At 36.4% G+C, this 15,458-nt stretch overlaps 4 protein-coding genes across 7 annotated transcripts; 3 read left to right on the top strand and 1 right to left on the bottom strand.

The window, feature by feature from the left end:
* Positions 1-77: 77 nt before the first annotated feature.
* Positions 78-935, bottom strand: LOC9312944 (the record flags this gene model as incomplete). Its single annotated transcript, XM_021025020.1, has 2 exons — positions 78-402; positions 791-935. Coding segments are annotated over 2 exons (351 nt in total), but the record flags the coding sequence as incomplete, so codon positions are not given.
* A 658-nt stretch (positions 936-1,593) lies between these two features.
* On the top strand, positions 1,594-10,122 carry LOC9312943. 3 transcript variants are annotated; one of them, XR_002331972.1, is made up of 9 exons: positions 2,053-2,134; positions 2,580-2,974; positions 3,490-3,975; positions 4,058-4,178; positions 4,266-4,352; positions 4,437-4,900; positions 4,997-5,598; positions 5,678-5,833; positions 5,920-6,005. XR_002331972.1 is itself a non-coding variant. In XM_002876829.2 (2 exons), exons 1-2 carry the CDS (start codon positions 1,622-1,624, stop codon positions 2,305-2,307), a joined length of 600 nt encoding a protein of 199 aa, XP_002876875.2. In that variant the 5' UTR covers positions 1,614-1,621; the 3' UTR covers positions 2,308-2,461. The 3 variants fall into 3 exon arrangements, 1 of the variants encoding a protein (XP_002876875.2); XR_002331971.1 differs by lacking the exons at positions 3,490-3,975; positions 4,058-4,178; positions 4,266-4,352; ... (2 more) ...; positions 5,678-5,833; positions 5,920-6,005 and adding an exon at positions 10,073-10,122 and having other exon boundaries at positions 1,594-2,134; XM_002876829.2 differs by lacking the exons at positions 2,580-2,974; positions 3,490-3,975; positions 4,058-4,178; ... (3 more) ...; positions 5,678-5,833; positions 5,920-6,005 and adding an exon at positions 2,221-2,461 and having other exon boundaries at positions 1,614-2,134.
* LOC9311266 (protein PHLOEM PROTEIN 2-LIKE A5) lies at positions 9,979-11,387 on the top strand. 2 transcript variants are annotated; one of them, XM_021025924.1, is made up of 4 exons: positions 9,979-10,254; positions 10,323-10,568; positions 10,647-10,807; positions 10,918-11,387. In XM_021025924.1, exons 1-3 carry the CDS (start codon positions 10,049-10,051, stop codon positions 10,804-10,806), a joined length of 612 nt encoding a protein of 203 aa, XP_020881583.1. In that variant the 5' UTR covers positions 9,979-10,048; the 3' UTR covers position 10,807; positions 10,918-11,387. The 2 variants fall into 2 exon arrangements, with proteins under 2 accessions (XP_020881583.1, XP_020881582.1); XM_021025923.1 differs by having other exon boundaries at positions 9,980-10,254; positions 10,647-10,964.
* A 2,490-nt stretch (positions 11,388-13,877) lies between these two features.
* LOC110228256 (protein PHLOEM PROTEIN 2-LIKE A5-like) lies at positions 13,878-14,967 on the top strand. Its single transcript, XM_021025019.1, has 4 exons — positions 13,878-13,883; positions 14,234-14,397; positions 14,472-14,717; positions 14,817-14,967. The coding sequence occupies exons 1-4, from the start codon at positions 13,878-13,880 to the stop codon at positions 14,965-14,967; spliced, it is 567 nt and encodes a 188-aa protein (XP_020880678.1).
* Positions 14,968-15,458: the final 491 nt, after the last annotated feature.

The raw sequence follows: 15,458 nt of genomic DNA, 5'->3' as shown, positions 1-15,458 counted from the left end.
AGTTCGGTAAAAATTTAACTAAAGTCCATTTTTTATGGTAATATCATATGATATAATTTTACTATCATTTCCGCGTATTTAATTGAGTACAAATGTAGGAAAATCCGTTGAGTTCACATAAATATTGTTTTAAGGATCACCTTTTTTATATGTTTTCTTGTAATTTTAATTGTAAAATAAGATTGAAAAAATACATTTACTGAATAACGATAGATCGTAACGAATTAGATCGTTCATTACTATGTGAAATAGAAGTAGTAGTAGAAGATGGAAGTTCTTGTGATGTCGGCGAAACATTTATTATCTCTTGTGCTTCATTGTCCACAAAGACAAAGTCTACTCTACCTCTTGAATCATTGAATCTTATTCCCTTTAGTTTACGAGATTCTAAGCTTGGCTTTCCTTGATATCCAAAATGACAAATTTTCATTATTTAATAGTAGTATTCTAAGCGGTTGAAAAATAAATATGTAACTAATCATTGCACTATTACATTGATTTGGTGACTAGAATAATTTGCCACTTTACAAAACATTGAAACAGCTGACTATTTGATGACTAAATATCAATTTTGTTTTTGTTTTTTGCCAATATCAATTTTGTTTTCAATGGTTTCCTGATATTATTTTATCACGCCTAATTTTGTATTTATGGTACAACTAGTCTTTCTCTATCAACACACCTGCAGAAAATATTTCCTTCTATCACATCAGCTAATTTAGTCATGTGACAAATTTTTATGTGCCAATGTCATTTACCTGAATTTGCCTAAGTTTCAGTTCGTACGTACCATGTGATATCAAAGTAGTAGCAGCAATAGGAAGGTATGGTTCCTCTGCTGATTTTCGGAAGCTAAGTTTTTCAGAAACTTTTGAAGCTGAAAAGGATAAAAGATAAATTAAGAGCACTATACAAAGGATTATATATATGTGATATATATATAATCAAATAAAACAGAAAGAGATCATAAGCTAACCTCACGTACCCATATATGTTAACCATTCATGCAATATTCTTGGAACCATTTGCCAATTTTAAGTTTTTATCTAAATAATGAATGTTGAGAAGAAGACGTTGTATAAGAAAAGATTGGAAAAAAAGTTAATGATATAATTAATATAAACATGCATGCCATTTAATTCTCAATATAGCCATGTATTATTGATAAAAAAAAAAATGTACTATTGAGTATTTTTTTTTTTTGTTAATATATAATGTGAATATTATATACCAAGTACTATTGAGTATTCACACCAAAAAAAGTACTATTGAGTATTGATCACCCAACAGCACGAAATAACAAACATGCCTTAAGTATTAAATATATCAAAACTATTTAACCAACAAATCATGCAAAGTAACATACATGCATAATTATTTACAATTAATCTGTTTAAAAATGTGAAAAAATTCATTTAAATTTTTGAAGATTAGATAAAATCAAAATCTCAACATTAAAATTTTAAAACCACACAAAAAAAAGTTTACAGAAATAGTAGAGAGTACTCTAGAAACCAATAGTGTCACTATCATTCTGTTAGATATTTTGTTCTCAAATAGCAAAAATATTGCTATTAGATATTTTTATAGAAAATTCTTAGACAGAAAATCAATCATTAAAATGACGTCATGTATTAAAATACCGAACCAACACACAAAAAAGGAGAACATTATCCAAATTATGAACAGAACAGAGGCAGAGCAAGAAGAAGAAGAATTCAGTGAATGGGTAGTGATACAAACCTCACCCAAATCCCCACGATCTGACGCATCTACCCCTCCAAACTCACCGATATTACAACCAAGCCATCGCAGTGAAAATCCAACGACCAACGATGATGATGATGATGATGAAGATTCTGTTGTCCCCTCCACCGTGAATCTTTGGCTTCCGTGGCGCGTGATTGACACTACCAAGAAGCGATTGCTCAAGAACTCAGTGTGCTTCTTTCAGGCCGCCGAAAGGGTGCGTTGTAGTTACCTAACTCGTAAAAGGGTATTTTGGTCATTAACAATCATTGGAGGCTTCTCGTTGGTTTTGAGCCTTGTCTATGTGAAGCTCGTGAGGTGGTGGAGACGACTACATGAAGAGAAGCTGAGATTTCTCCTTCTTCTGCTCAGAGAGAAAGATCAGGTTTGTGTTAATTAATCCTGAGTTTATAGTAATCTTAAGAAAGAAAAAAATCTAGATTTTTGATTGGAGGTTTTGTGATTTTGTAGAAAATAAAGGAACTAATGGTTGAAATTGGGAGATTGAACGAGTTGTTATTGTCAAGACGCAGAGTTCGAGTGGTTCGAATCGTCTGACGAGACGAATATATATATATATATATGTATATGGTTTAGTAGAGCTTTTACTATTTGTTGTGTGATTATTATACAAACATATAGTTTCACGTGAATGTAAGAAAATTTTCTTACAAAAATCAAAGGAAAATAGAGTGGGATACAGTTTATGTTTGATGTAGTTTTTTTTTTTTTTTTTAATATAGTTTGGGCTTAATGTTTGGTTAAGAAACTAAACTGTTCTAAAGTTTTTTGAGTGTCAAAATGCATGATATTGCATTTGCAACAATCAGGTCACAAGCTCGAATTCCGAGTCGATGAAGAAGATATACATGAAGGTGAAAAGTAAGGGGAAGAGAAGTGAGAAGTTTCAAGAAGTTGTGGCAACTCTTCTCAAGAAAATATTGATTGTTTTAAAGACAGAGGAAGTGCTAGCCCAATGAATTGTTGGAATAGACAGCTTCTGGGAATTAACGTGGCTTCATGTTAACAACATTGCTCCATCCATGCGACCCAAGGTATTCCCTGATCACGAACCTTCAGAGTTTACACAACTTGGAAGTGATGAAACCGTCTCAACCACCTTTGAACGGCTTAGCATATGCCGAAGAAAGACCAACCGCAGCTGGTTAGGATTTCTTCAAAATCAAAGGCTGGATAGCACAACCATAGTCCAACATGTAGTGAGGTAACTGGCCTATAAAACTCTTTTGGTTACTGAACATGGTCCAACATGGTCTACTAATTAATCGTTCTAAGAGTTTCATACCCGGTTAGGATTTCTTCTATAAAACTCTTTTATTATCTAGGGCCTCGCCTTCAAGTAATGGAGATATCTGGAATTACCTAATGTCGTGCTAACTATAGAAATCAAATTACTTTCCTTTTATTGAACGTCTCATACATATATGATATATTAACAATTTGGACAACAATAAAGAAAGTAAGCTTTAGAGATAAATATTGAAGGAGACTGAAATACTTTTCATTATTATTGCTCTCACACAACTGTTTTGATTACATCAGTCTCATATATATATTAAGAGGATTAGGTTAACATTTGATCCTCATCCTCCAAACATTTGAATCTATTAGTCAAGATAATATCTTGACTTTGACAGCTGGAGATACTTTTGCTTTTAGGCAGCTTCCTTGTAGTTTCCTTGGCATCAATCTTATCTTTGTTTTGTTGTTGGATTGCAGATGACCGTTGCAGTGTTTTAAGCTCACTGGACTTTGGGGAAGAAAGTGTTTTGGGCTTCCAGACCATTTTAATGTTGTTGGGCTTTGGCCTGTTTGCTGAGACACTCACTTCTCCTTTTGTCGTTTCCTTGTCTGAGAGCAAAGTACTCTTGTTGTTGCTTTTCTCAGCTAGGTCAAATTCTCCTTTCTTCGAATTTGGATCTTCCTCCTTAATAGTCCCCCTCAAACTCGGAGTAGGTGGGACAGCGACACCGAGTTTGAATCGAAGAGAAGTAAAAGGGCCCGGCGAAAGCGACTTTGTGAAGATGTCAGCGAGCTGGAGAGTGTTTGGTATATGAGTAACCCGAAGATTCCCCAAGGCGACCTGCTCCCGTACATAGTGCCAGTGTGTCTGAAAGTGTTTGCTGCGTTTATGGAAGGCCGGATTCGCTGTCAAATAGACGGAGGAGAGATTATCACAGTACAACTCCGGAGGACAGTAGAGAGGTATGTTGAGTTCCTTCAGTATTTTGCAGATCCAAGTAATTTGATGCAGCTTCTGACAAAGCTCTATATTCTGCTTCTGTAGAGCTTTTTGCTACCGTTGGCTGTTTTTGAGATTGCCAGGAGATAACATTCGTTCCCAAAAAGGTACAAAAACCACCTGTAGATCTTCTAGTGGAGAGACAGCCCCCATAGTCGCTATCACTGTAAGCTCGGAGTGTACAGTCAGTATCTTTGTCGAAAGAAATTCCCATTGTGATTGTTCCTTTAATATATCGGAGAATTCTTTTCAGGAGATTAAAGTCGGAGACGGTAGGCGTGTGCATCTTCTGACACACGAAGTTCACCGCAAATTGAATGTCTGGCCTTGTCAGCGTGAGGTACTGTAATTTGCCTGCCAAACTTCTGAAATATGTTGGATTTTCAAACTGTTGATCTTGATCTGATACCTTATGGGGTTGCAGCGGCAGTGGAGTAGGCATTGGGGCGCAATCTAACATCCCAGCTATGGCAAGTAAGTCTTCAGCATACTTTTGCTGAGACAAGAAAAGTCCCCCTGAATGATATTGCATCTGTATGCCTAGAAAGTAGCTTAGCTTTCCCAGATCTTTCATGCGGAACCGTTTGTTGAGTTCTACCAGCAGCTGAGTTAAGACTTCTGAACTATTCCCTGTTATAGCCATATCATCCACATATAGTAATAGCAGAATAATAGCTTTACCTTTGGTGTAGATGAACAGAGAAGGGTCTGACATGCTGCAGAAGAAGCCAAACTCCAAAAGATAAGTGCTAAACTTATCAAACCATGCTCGTGGTGATTGTTTTAGACCATACAGTGACTTGTGCAGATGACAAACATAATCTGGATGTGCAGGATCAATGAAGCCGGCAGGTTGTGTCATGTACACAGTTTCAGTAAGATCTCCATGTAAGAATGCATTTTTAACATCCATTTGTTTTATTTCCCAACCCATAATAGTAGCAAGATGTAGAACTGATCTTACTGTAGGTGTTCTTACTACAGGGCTGTAGGTTTCAAGATAATCAATACCCTCTTCTTGATCAAAGCCCTTGGCCACCAATCTTGCCTTGAGTTTATCTAGTGTTCCATCTGCATTGAGCTTTGTGCGGAATACCCATTTACAACCCAGAATGTGCATGTCTGGTGTTCTAGGGATTAGGGACCATGTTCCTGCTTCTTGGCAGTTATCATACTCCTCATTCATGGCTCCATTCCATCCAGAATCTTTAAGGGCAGCAGTAACAGTTTTTGGCTCTGGATATGTTACTCTGGAGGTGAACAGCACATATCTGGGATTAGGTTTTCTGATACCTGCTTTAGACCTTGTGATCATGGGATGTACTGGAGCTGCTTCTTGTATAACTTGACTTGTTGTTGCATTTGTTTCTTGTTGTTGTTGAGCAGACTCATATTGTTCTGTTTCTGTTGTAGGTGAATTGCTGAGTGTTGGGGACATAGTAGCTGCACTGTCACTACTATGAGAAGATGAAGGAGAACTGTTGCCTATAGGATCAGGATCAAAGCCTGCCGTACACCCAGAATTCTCCTCATCTCTCACAATAGTTTGTGCCTCAAGCTGTAAAGGATCCACGGATGCTTCAGAGGTAACTGGTGGTTTTATAAGATTACCAGATATAGGAGTGATGAGTGAGCATTCTGACTTGTTGAGATCTTGTTGATCAGGTGCCTTGTCAGGTGGTGGTATGGGAATACTCTTGGACCAGGCAGCAAGGAGAGGTGTTGAGACCATTTGCGGGGTTGGTGCAGACCTGTGAAAAGGAAAGTCTTGTTCATCAAACAGGACATGGCGGCTGATGTACACTCTCCCTGATGCCACGAGTAAGCATCTATAACCTTTGTATTTCTCATTGTAGCCTAGAAATACACACTTCAATGACCTTGGATCAAACTTGTGTTGAGCATAGTCTCTTAAAGTGGGATAACAGGCGCATCCAAATGTTCTTAATGACGTATACTCTGGTTGTTGTCCATTCAGAACTTCAAAGGGACTCTTGTTTTCTGCCAGAGTTGATGTAGGCAGCATGTTGATGAGAAAGTTGGCTGTATAAAAGGCTTCAACCCAAAACTTGAGAGGAACTCTGCTGTGACAGATCATAGCTAAACCAAGCTCTATCAGGTGCCTATGTTTTCTCTCTGCTAGCCCATTTTGTTGTGGTGTATGAGGGCAAGAAATTAACTGTTGAATCCCATGTTGTTGTAGGTGATTTGTGAACTTATTGCTTGTGAACTCACCCCCACCATCACATTGAAAACTCCCAATTTTGTGTTGAAACTGATTTTCCACTAGTGCTTGAAAGATAAGAAAGACTGACATGAAATCTGACTTTAACTTGAGTGGATAAAACCAGCAAAAACGAGAGTAGTTGTCTACAAAAATAACATAGTATTTGAATCCTTGCACTGACATTATTGGTGCAGGTCCCCACAAATCACAGTGTATCCTTTGCAAGGGTCTGGAAGTAGTAGTGCTAGAAGGAGCAAAAGGAAGTCTTGAACTTTTCCCAAATTGACATGCTTCACAGATGCCTTTGGAGCTTTTATTGATGATAACTGCTTTGATCTTTGACAGATGCTGAAGGACTTCTGAATTTGGATGCCCCAATCTCATATGCCAAACATCTTCAGGAGCAGACACTTGACGATTTGAGTAGAAGGAGTAAATAGGTTTGTCCTTCAGAACATATAGACCATTAATGTTGTTTCCCTGTACCAGCATTCTCTTTGTGGCCTTATCAATCACACGAACAGTATCACAATCAAAGTTAATGGAGCATGGATAATCACTGGTAAGTTTAGAGATTGATAGCAGTGATTTCTCTATATTAGGACATACTAACACATCGTTAAGTGGTAGAGTACCTGAGCTTGCTGATATACTTGTTGAACCAGTGTGTGTTATGGGTAAGAACTCTCCATTTCCCACCATGATTGAGTCTGACCCTCCATATGACTGTGACTGTTGCAGGTTTTGAGGAGAATTGGTGATGTGAGCTGTTGCACCACTGTCTCCAACCCATTCATGTCCATTCTGGTCAGTGACATCAGTAATCCTCATTGCAGCTAAAGCAGCAGGTAACTCCTCATACTGGTAACTGTTGTTGAATCTATGCCAACACTTTAGAGCTGGATGTCCTGGTTTCCCACAGATTTGACAGACCACTTTATTCTCTGTGTTGTAGGAGCCAGTGGAGGAGGAACTCTGAGTTATTTGCTGTGGGAAGCCTCTTCCTTTTGTAGTGTAATAGCCTCCTCTTCCACGGGATCCACCAGATCTGCCGTAAGAGTTTCCTCTTCCTCTACCAGAATCACTTGTGTAAAAGGCCATATGAGGTGAGATCTCCACACCAACATTATAGCTTGAGAGCCTATCAGCATATGTTTTGAGTCTAGATGCAACATCCTCAAAAGTTGGACCAGGTGAAAGATCTATCATTCCTTCAATAGATACCTTAATGGGTTCATATTCCCTACCTAGTCCTTTTAGAGCTGCAAAAATCTTCATTTTTTCTGATACAGGATTCCCTATAGAAGCAAGTTGCTCACAGACATTCTTGATATCCCTAAGGTACTCAGACATAGGTCTATCTTGTTTTTCTGATGTTTGTAGTTTGCTTTGTAGCTCAAACAGGCGAGAAGATGATACCTTGTTGAAGTGCTTTGCAAGAGCTGACCAGAGTTCCTTTGCTGTTGTTGTGCCAGTTACTTCAGCCAAGATTTCTTCAGAGAGTGACCCCAGAAGCCAAGCTCGCACAATCTGATCTGCTCTAAACCATTCACTGTAATCCGGATTTGGAACTGTCAGAGCCATTCCACCAACTTGAGGGACTTGAAGCGTTGCAGCAGGAGCAGGAGATGACCCATTCACAAATCCAAGTAAGTCTTGACCCGACAAAAAGGATTCAAACTGTGATTTCCAAGAGATATAGTTCTTTTGTGTTAATTTTAGGGTAACACAGTTTGAGATATTTAGTTTAGGATAATTATAGAGATCCATGGTTTGATTAACCATCGCTCTGATACCATAAAGAAAGTAAGCTTTAGAGATAAATATTGAAGGAGACTGAAATACTTTTCATTATTATTGCTCTCACACAACTGTTTTGATTACATCAGTCTCATATATATATTAAGAGGATTAGGTTAACATTTGATCCTCATCCTCCAAACATTTGAATCTATTAGTCAAGATAATATCTTGACTTTGACAGCTGGAGATACTTTTGCTTTTAGGCAGCTTCCTTGTAGTTTCCTTGGCATCAATCTTATCTTTGTTTTGTTGTTGGATTGCAGATGACCGTTGCAGTGTTTTAAGCTCACTGGACTTTGGGGAAGAAAGTGTTTTGGGCTTCCAGACCATTTTAATGTTGTTGGGCTTTGGCCTGTTTGCTGAGACACTCACTTCTCCTTTTGTCGTTTCCTTGTCTGAGAGCAAAGTACTCTTGTTGTTGCTTTTCTCAGCTAGGTCAAATTCTCCTTTCTTCGAATTTGGATCTTCCTCCTTAATAAACAAGACATTATCCTGTGAAGGGAGGTTCAAAATGTTTTTTTTCGTTCTTATATATCACCATAATTAAGTTTTGGTGTTTTTTTTTCACACTTCCTAAAACGCTCTGTGAAAGACCTTGAAGCTTATGTTACCTTTGAAGTAGAGTCATTTCCAATGTTCAAATCCAAGATATATAATTTGATTATCCGAGGGGAGGTAAAAAGGAGTATTAGGTCTAAGAAGCATCGCAAGAAGGAATGTGGTCTTTAGATTTAAACTCTTTTGCTTATTTATATGCTGATATGCATATATATGCTCTTTGAGTAGCTTGGATTCACAAGTTGTTGTTTAGGAGTCGATTCTTTTGGCCTACAAAAAACAGAGGTTATTGGTTTTAGATTTGGAGCTCTCTACTTTGCACCGTGATATGGCAATGCAATTTAGAAAATGTCACTAAAAGAGAGTTGTGACCACCTTTTTCTCAAGTGCTCCAACAGTTTGAGCATCTAGTCAGCGAACCTCTACATATTAGGACTTCCGGCCATGCAATTCAGATCTTGGGACTTCCTTTTAGCTTGGTGGCTTTAAGTAATTCTCTGAGTAATGGTTCCGTTTTCGGGCTGCCATTGAGAGGCTTCCAACCCATGGAGTATTCGATTGCTCCTGCTCGTCAAGATGCTTCTATGGTTACACTTTTGTTGTTCTTCGAGATCGTGTTTCACTTCATCTGACAACGCGAGCTTGTTTGCTTCTATCGATGGACTGAATTTCAGATTTTATCTTTACTTCCATATTTTCAAAAAATTTCTGCCATGGGATCAAATCCTTAGGTATCGCGATCATGTAAAACCTAAACATTTTTATTTTTTATGAATATTTACATTCTTAGCAAGGAAAAAAAAAAGGGAAAACAAAAAAAGCTTGGTGACGTAGTTCATTTAATCTTGCACAGCCTATCCTCTGAAGGAAGGTTCGCCACACATTATGTTACTGTATTTGGAAAAAAATAAAGCAAGACGTCACTTTAGATGATGCATGCAAAATGTTAGAAAACAACGAAAGAATGATGCAAAATGTTTAAAAAAAAAAAAAACCAATCTTATAAAATAGATTTACAAATTTGCTAAATTATATGGGTGTCTCAGCAATTGGATAAAGTTTTTTTTTTGTTAGAAGTGATAAAGGAGATGAAGTGGGATGAGATCACGTCACGCATGGGGCCGTCTTTCTTTCATATAAGAGCATGATTATCCATAGTGTCTTAGAAATAAATCTTAGGAATATTTAAGTAATATATTTATAAAATATGGATCTTAACTATGTTTTTGTTGTTTAGCTAAGAAACTCTCTTAGCAATAATAGCTTAATTGAGATTTAATTTTAATCATTTATTGTTAAGATCCAACTTAAGATTTTCTTAAGAACCTGCCATTAATCATGATCTAATAGATTTGTTTTCGTATTTTTGCTGACGTCGTTACAAATAAGACACTTTTTGGTGTTTAAATAACAAAGCATGTGCTTAATTTCATAGGTACTTCCGAACGATGACATTCTTCTCTCCCACTCAGGTGTTCTTGAACTACCGGGGAGAGCAACTGCGTTACAGCTTCGTGAGCCACCTCGTTGATGCTTTTGAAAGGAATGAGGTAAACTTCTTCGTAGACAAATACGAACAGAGAGGCAAAGACCTCAAAAATCTCTTTCTTAGGATCCAAGAATCGAGGATCGCGCTGGCCATCTTCTCTACGAGGTTTGTACTATTCTTTCACATTATCAAGAAGATTCAAGAATCGTATTCATCCTCGTCTTGATTTTCAGATACACCGAGTCGAGCTGGTGTATGGATGAGTTGGTGAAGATGAAGAAACTTGCTGATAAAAGAAAGCTCCATGTTATTCCAATCTTCTACAAAGTGAAGGTAGATGACGTTAGAAAACAGACAGGTGAGTTTGGCGACAACTTTTGGACGCTCGCAAAGGTTTCAAGTGGAGATCAGATCAAGAAATGGAAAGAAGCCTTGGAATGTATCTCCAACAAGATGGGTTTGTCGTTGGGAGACAAGAGGTACTTTCCACTCACACTCACTAAATCTTCTTCTTCTTCTTCTTGTATTGACTAAGGTACATATACTTTTTTTGGCAGCTATGAAGCCGATTTTGTCAAGGATGTTGTTAAGGCGGTTCGGACTGTTGTAGCAGAAATTGGTCTTGAGGAAGAAGAGAATCCATTTGGGAAAAAGAAGAGAAAGGATTGCAAATGTGAACTTCCTGATTTCAAGAAAAGCAGAACCAAAAAGTTGTGACGTAGGAAATTGTTCTGCAATTTGTATGGATAGAGACTGCTTTTTTTAGTTGTGTTTTTAACTGAAGGTACTTTAATTTTCTCTAATATTTTGCTTATTACTTTTCAACAGATTCGGATTAATCAATTAATTAAGGGCTTATGTCACCATTCTCTGTTTCCCCTGTATCAATCTTTCTCTTGAATACATATCAATATTTGAATAGCTAAAATCGAGTGTGATATGATTTGTTACAAAATTCCTCAACTTCTTTTTTTAAGTTTGTGTTATATATTCATTATTCACTGACGACATCCAGCTTGAGATCCAACGGTAATCAAAAAGATGACTATCAATCTATAATCTGCTGAGCCTCTGTTTTTTGGATATGTGACGTTTTAGTGGTTTCCTTGTGATTCCATTATTTCAAGAAGCCCAGAAGGAGTTATTCCGTTAAGGCTGCTATAAAAAAGCTAGGGATGAGGTAGAATAGAAAGACAGGTTGATTAAATTTTGTAACACTCAGAATTTTGATTCTGCTTTTAGTGAAAATCTCATAGACATGCCAAGAGTCTCGATCACTAAAAGATAAAATTTGATCGTAGATTAATTAACATACGATCTTCTATTATTTGAGAAAAATCGAAACATATAATTCATAAGATAGAGAGCCTAAAATTACATTAAAGACACATAAATAAGCTATTGAATGTTTTTACTAAAAATGAGACCGGAGGCAAAGGTTTCCATATTCCCTAACGTAGGCACGGGCTCTGTGGAAGCCATAGAGACGATGAGCACGTGTGCTGAGGCTCACCCTTATTAGAAGCCGAATCACTGAAGGATGCTAACGACCATTATACTAAGGAAGTCGACGCTTTCCTCCAGTCGAAATCAAAGGAAGCAGATGCGTTGTTGACAAAAGGAGCTTGCAAAGAAGGGGTCGACCTCCTTAGTAAAATGTTTGCCAGCATTTTTCAGCACCTCCAAAAACGGCTGGTAGTAATCAAAGTGAGCCTCCATACACTCGCATCCGGATTCTTTGGGAAACTTTCCTTGTCTTTCTTTTCTTCTTCCCAGCTATCACTCCAAGCCTTGACTGATTCTTTGCAAGCTCCTTTTTATGCTTATGGTTTCTTTCTTTCTTTCTTGTTTAGGGGGATATTTGATACAAATATTTCATATTTCGTGATTAAAGAAATTAGATAGTACTTTAAATTTACGTTTAGTTATAAGTAAAGACGAGCTTTCGTTGGAGATACTCATCCATAATAGAGTGTTTAATTTGGAGGTTTTGACAGGTCGAGTGAAGAGAACTTTCTCTTTGGAAAGTTTTACTCTTCTTACTGTATTCTACTGTTATAATAAAGATTTTAGTTTTGATTTCGGTTCTATCTCTTACAATATAAATATTTGGATTTGCAAATAAAAATTGTGAGCGGTTCCTTCTGAATTACTCTTCCTTTTTTATATGATTCGAGAACTCTAAAAGGCATGTTTCAGTCGTCGTCTTATTTTTTTTTATTTTAATTCAAAGTTACAAATTAAACAAACCAAATGACACATAATTAAGTGTGGGATGTCAACACACACATGCAAGATGCCACATGATCCCTTGGCTACCAAATTTTGATTAACCTAATAATCATCCCTAATGAAGACGTTGGCTACCAACCTAAGGTGTATACATATCCTCTCTTACTCTTAGTCTCTTGACACTAATCTTTGCTTAAAACGTAACACATGATAAACAATTTAAAAAATCTCAACTCAATTTACCACTCTTTAATTCATGATAATTTTCATTGTTTTGAGTTAAGTTTTGATCAAACAGTTTTACAAACGAGAAAACTCGAAAATGTAAATCAATCATAATTCAACAAAACTTAAACTACAACTTAGTTTTTTTGAAATAAATCATACATATGATTGGTGACATTTTTTGAATTAAATGTGAGGTACGACCATAAAGAGTGTGATTGCTAACATGAGTTACCATCTTATAAACACATGGTAACTCATGTTAGCAATCACACTCTTTATCTAAAGCCGTAACAGAAATTTGAGTTATTTTAGAATGTTGAGATGCATACATGAACTAGAAGCTGTCGTTAGAGATCCTAAAAAAGCTTGAGCGTATCAAGGAAACTTTACCCTCAGAAGACAGATCATTACGGCTTATTCACTACGTAACAACCCAAATCTCAAAATTCGAAATGGAGAGATCATCAAAAATCATCACAAAAAGTTTTTTACGCTTTAAATAAAATAAGTTCAGTTATATATAGCTCCCTAATGGTATTTTAGTCTTACCATAGACCATAGTCAATCAAAGACATGAGCAAATGAGTATTTGTGTGTACGTGTACTAGTTAGTGGATGAGTTTCTTTTTCTCAAAGAAAGTATTCAATTAAAGTGCATAATTGTAGACCAGAGCTGCATAATTGTAGACCAGAGCCACCGATAAACAAACCCCAAACTCAACCACGCCATCTTCAAGTTTGTGGAACTATTCAGTATTTGCATTTCTTCTTCCCTGGTTGGTACCACCAAACCAAAAGACAATATATAACAAGTATAATCAAGCTCATCATATCTCTATCTTCAAACATAAAAAAACTAAGGCATCAAAAAGGTTTGTTCTTACCAACGTTGTATTGGCCCAGTGGTAAATCTCCCAGGTGGAGGTATTGGGTTCGATGACCGTTGGGAGAGATCTCTTCTCCAAAGGAGATGAATTTAACCTGGTGTGGGTCACGCCTCTGGAAAATGTAGGGCTTTCGAGCTTGAACTTCCAGATATTAAAAAAAAAAAAAAAGGTTTGTTCTTAGTCTATTTACCTTTCGCGAAGATAATACATCTCTTCGTTGATTAATCGAACTTAATTAACTTATGGTTTTCTAGAAAACCATAAGTGACAATATGTAACCCTGTGGTTAGATAATTGTTAATTAAGTGTAAGAAGACATGCAACAATGTGTTGAAAGAAAAAGAAAAGTAAAGAAAAGAAAACAATAAATTTAATTTTTTTTAAGTAGATAAAACTTTGCCACCAATTAATTATCTACTTTAAACCTAGGATAGCCAATAAATGATGGTATCAAAACTTTAGTCCCAGAAGAACACTGTTTAGACATTCTCTGTCTGAACGAGGTATAAAATTAAGGCTCTTGGCGAAAAAAAAAAAAAAAGATTTTGTTAAAGTTACAATTGTGTGAAAAACAGCTGTGTGAAAGGTTTCAAAGTGCTAGTGAAAGTTTCTCTTTAAGAAAAACAGTTGGCAAAAAATAAATAATAATAAAAATAAAATAAAAGTTAGCAACCAATATTTTTGGGTTTTTAAAAGCTTGTTAGAGGGAAGACACGTGGTATTGAATAACCTGAGAACCCTAACGATGTCAGTCTTCTCTCCCGCTCAAGTGTGTCAAGTTTTTTTTTAAATTATAGGGGAGAGGAATTGCGTTACAGCTTCGTGAGCCACCTGATTGTGCATTTGAAAGGAATGAGGTAAACGTCTTCGTAGACAAATACGAGCTGAGAGGCAAAGACCTCAAAAATGTCTTTGTAAGGATCGAAGAATCGAGGATCGCGCTGGCCATCTTCTCTACCAGGTTTGTACTATTTTTTTCACTCTATGAACCATAAAATTCAAGAATTTTTCATCATCCTTTAGTTAAATGTATAGGTATGCGGAGTCGCCGTGGTGTATGGATGAGTTGGTGAAAATGAAGAAACTTGCGGATCAAGGAAAGCTCCTAGTCATTCCAATCTTTTACAATGTGGAGCCAGAAGACATAAGAAAACAGACAGGTGAGTTTGGTGACAACTTCTGGACTCTCGCGAAAGTTTCTACTGGAGATCAGATCAAGAAATGGAAAGAAGCTCTCGAATGCATCTCTGACAAGATGGGTTTGTCATTGAGAGACAAGAGGTGCCTTCCTCTCACACTAACTAGATCTTATTCTTCCTCTTTTATGAATAGGATGTTTGATGGACTAATGTATACATTTTTTCTTCTTTTCTTTAACAGCTCTGAAGCCAATTTTATTAAGAAAATCGTTAAGGAGGTTCAGAAAGTTACAAAAGCAATTGGACTTGGGGAAGAAGAAAAACATCTTAGAAAAAATGAAGAGAAAATGAAAGGTCGGGAATTGCAATTGCCAATACGATCTCTAATTTAAGAGGAGCAAAACCATAAAGTAATGACGTAAATGATTTTTGAGGTTTTATTTTTTTATCAAAAATATTGATTTTCTGTAAATTTTTATCAATTAATGTTAAAATACTAGATTTGAACCCGCGGTACACCGCGGGGTTATAATTATTTTTTAAAAAATCTAAATATAATTATTTTTGTTTATTAATAGAGAGTATACTATAATATTTCGACCTATTTTATAAATGTACCATTTATATGTCTATATTAATAGTTTTGAGTATATTAATTATGTTTTAGGTTTAAATGGTATATCTATATATACACTTAAACAACATTTGGTTTTCTTCTTCTTCTTGCCTCAGTTTAGGAGAAAGATTTTTCTTGCGGTACACCACAGAGCTATTATTTTTTTTAAAAAAAATTCCTTCCTTAAACTTCCAAATCTAGATTTTACCCCGCGGTACACCGCCGGTCGATTTTTTTATAACTAAAAAATTATTTTGCAAAATTTTA

Source organism: Arabidopsis lyrata, assembly GCF_000004255.2.
Source record: "Arabidopsis lyrata subsp. lyrata unplaced genomic scaffold ARALYscaffold_5, whole genome shotgun sequence".
Lineage (NCBI taxonomy): Eukaryota > Viridiplantae > Streptophyta > Magnoliopsida > Brassicales > Brassicaceae > Arabidopsis > Arabidopsis lyrata.
Note: the sequence above shows the minus strand (reverse complement) of the source record. Positions and strands in the feature narration are given on the sequence as shown.

What these genes read in the sequence shown, in the direction of transcription:
- LOC9312943 (XM_002876829.2), top strand. Translation starts at nt 1,622, where the DNA reads ATGACGTCATGTATTAAAATACCGAACCAACACACAAAAAAGGAGAAC. An exon ending in TGCTCAGAGAGAAAGATCAG is followed by an intron (nt 2,135 to 2,220) that starts GTTTGTGTTAAT and finishes GTGATTTTGTAG; the next exon opens with AAAATAAAGGAACTAATGGT.
- LOC9311266 (XM_021025924.1), top strand. Translation starts at nt 10,049, where the DNA reads ATGACATTCTTCTCTCCCACTCAGGTGTTCTTGAACTACCGGGGAGAG. An exon ending in CTGGCCATCTTCTCTACGAG is followed by an intron (nt 10,255 to 10,322) that starts GTTTGTACTATT and finishes CTTGATTTTCAG; the next exon opens with ATACACCGAGTCGAGCTGGT. An exon ending in TTGTCGTTGGGAGACAAGAG is followed by an intron (nt 10,569 to 10,646) that starts GTACTTTCCACT and finishes TTTTTTTGGCAG; the next exon opens with CTATGAAGCCGATTTTGTCA.
- LOC110228256 (XM_021025019.1), top strand. An exon ending in CTGGCCATCTTCTCTACCAG is followed by an intron (nt 14,398 to 14,471) that starts GTTTGTACTATT and finishes TTAAATGTATAG; the next exon opens with GTATGCGGAGTCGCCGTGGT. An exon ending in TTGTCATTGAGAGACAAGAG is followed by an intron (nt 14,718 to 14,816) that starts GTGCCTTCCTCT and finishes TTTCTTTAACAG; the next exon opens with CTCTGAAGCCAATTTTATTA.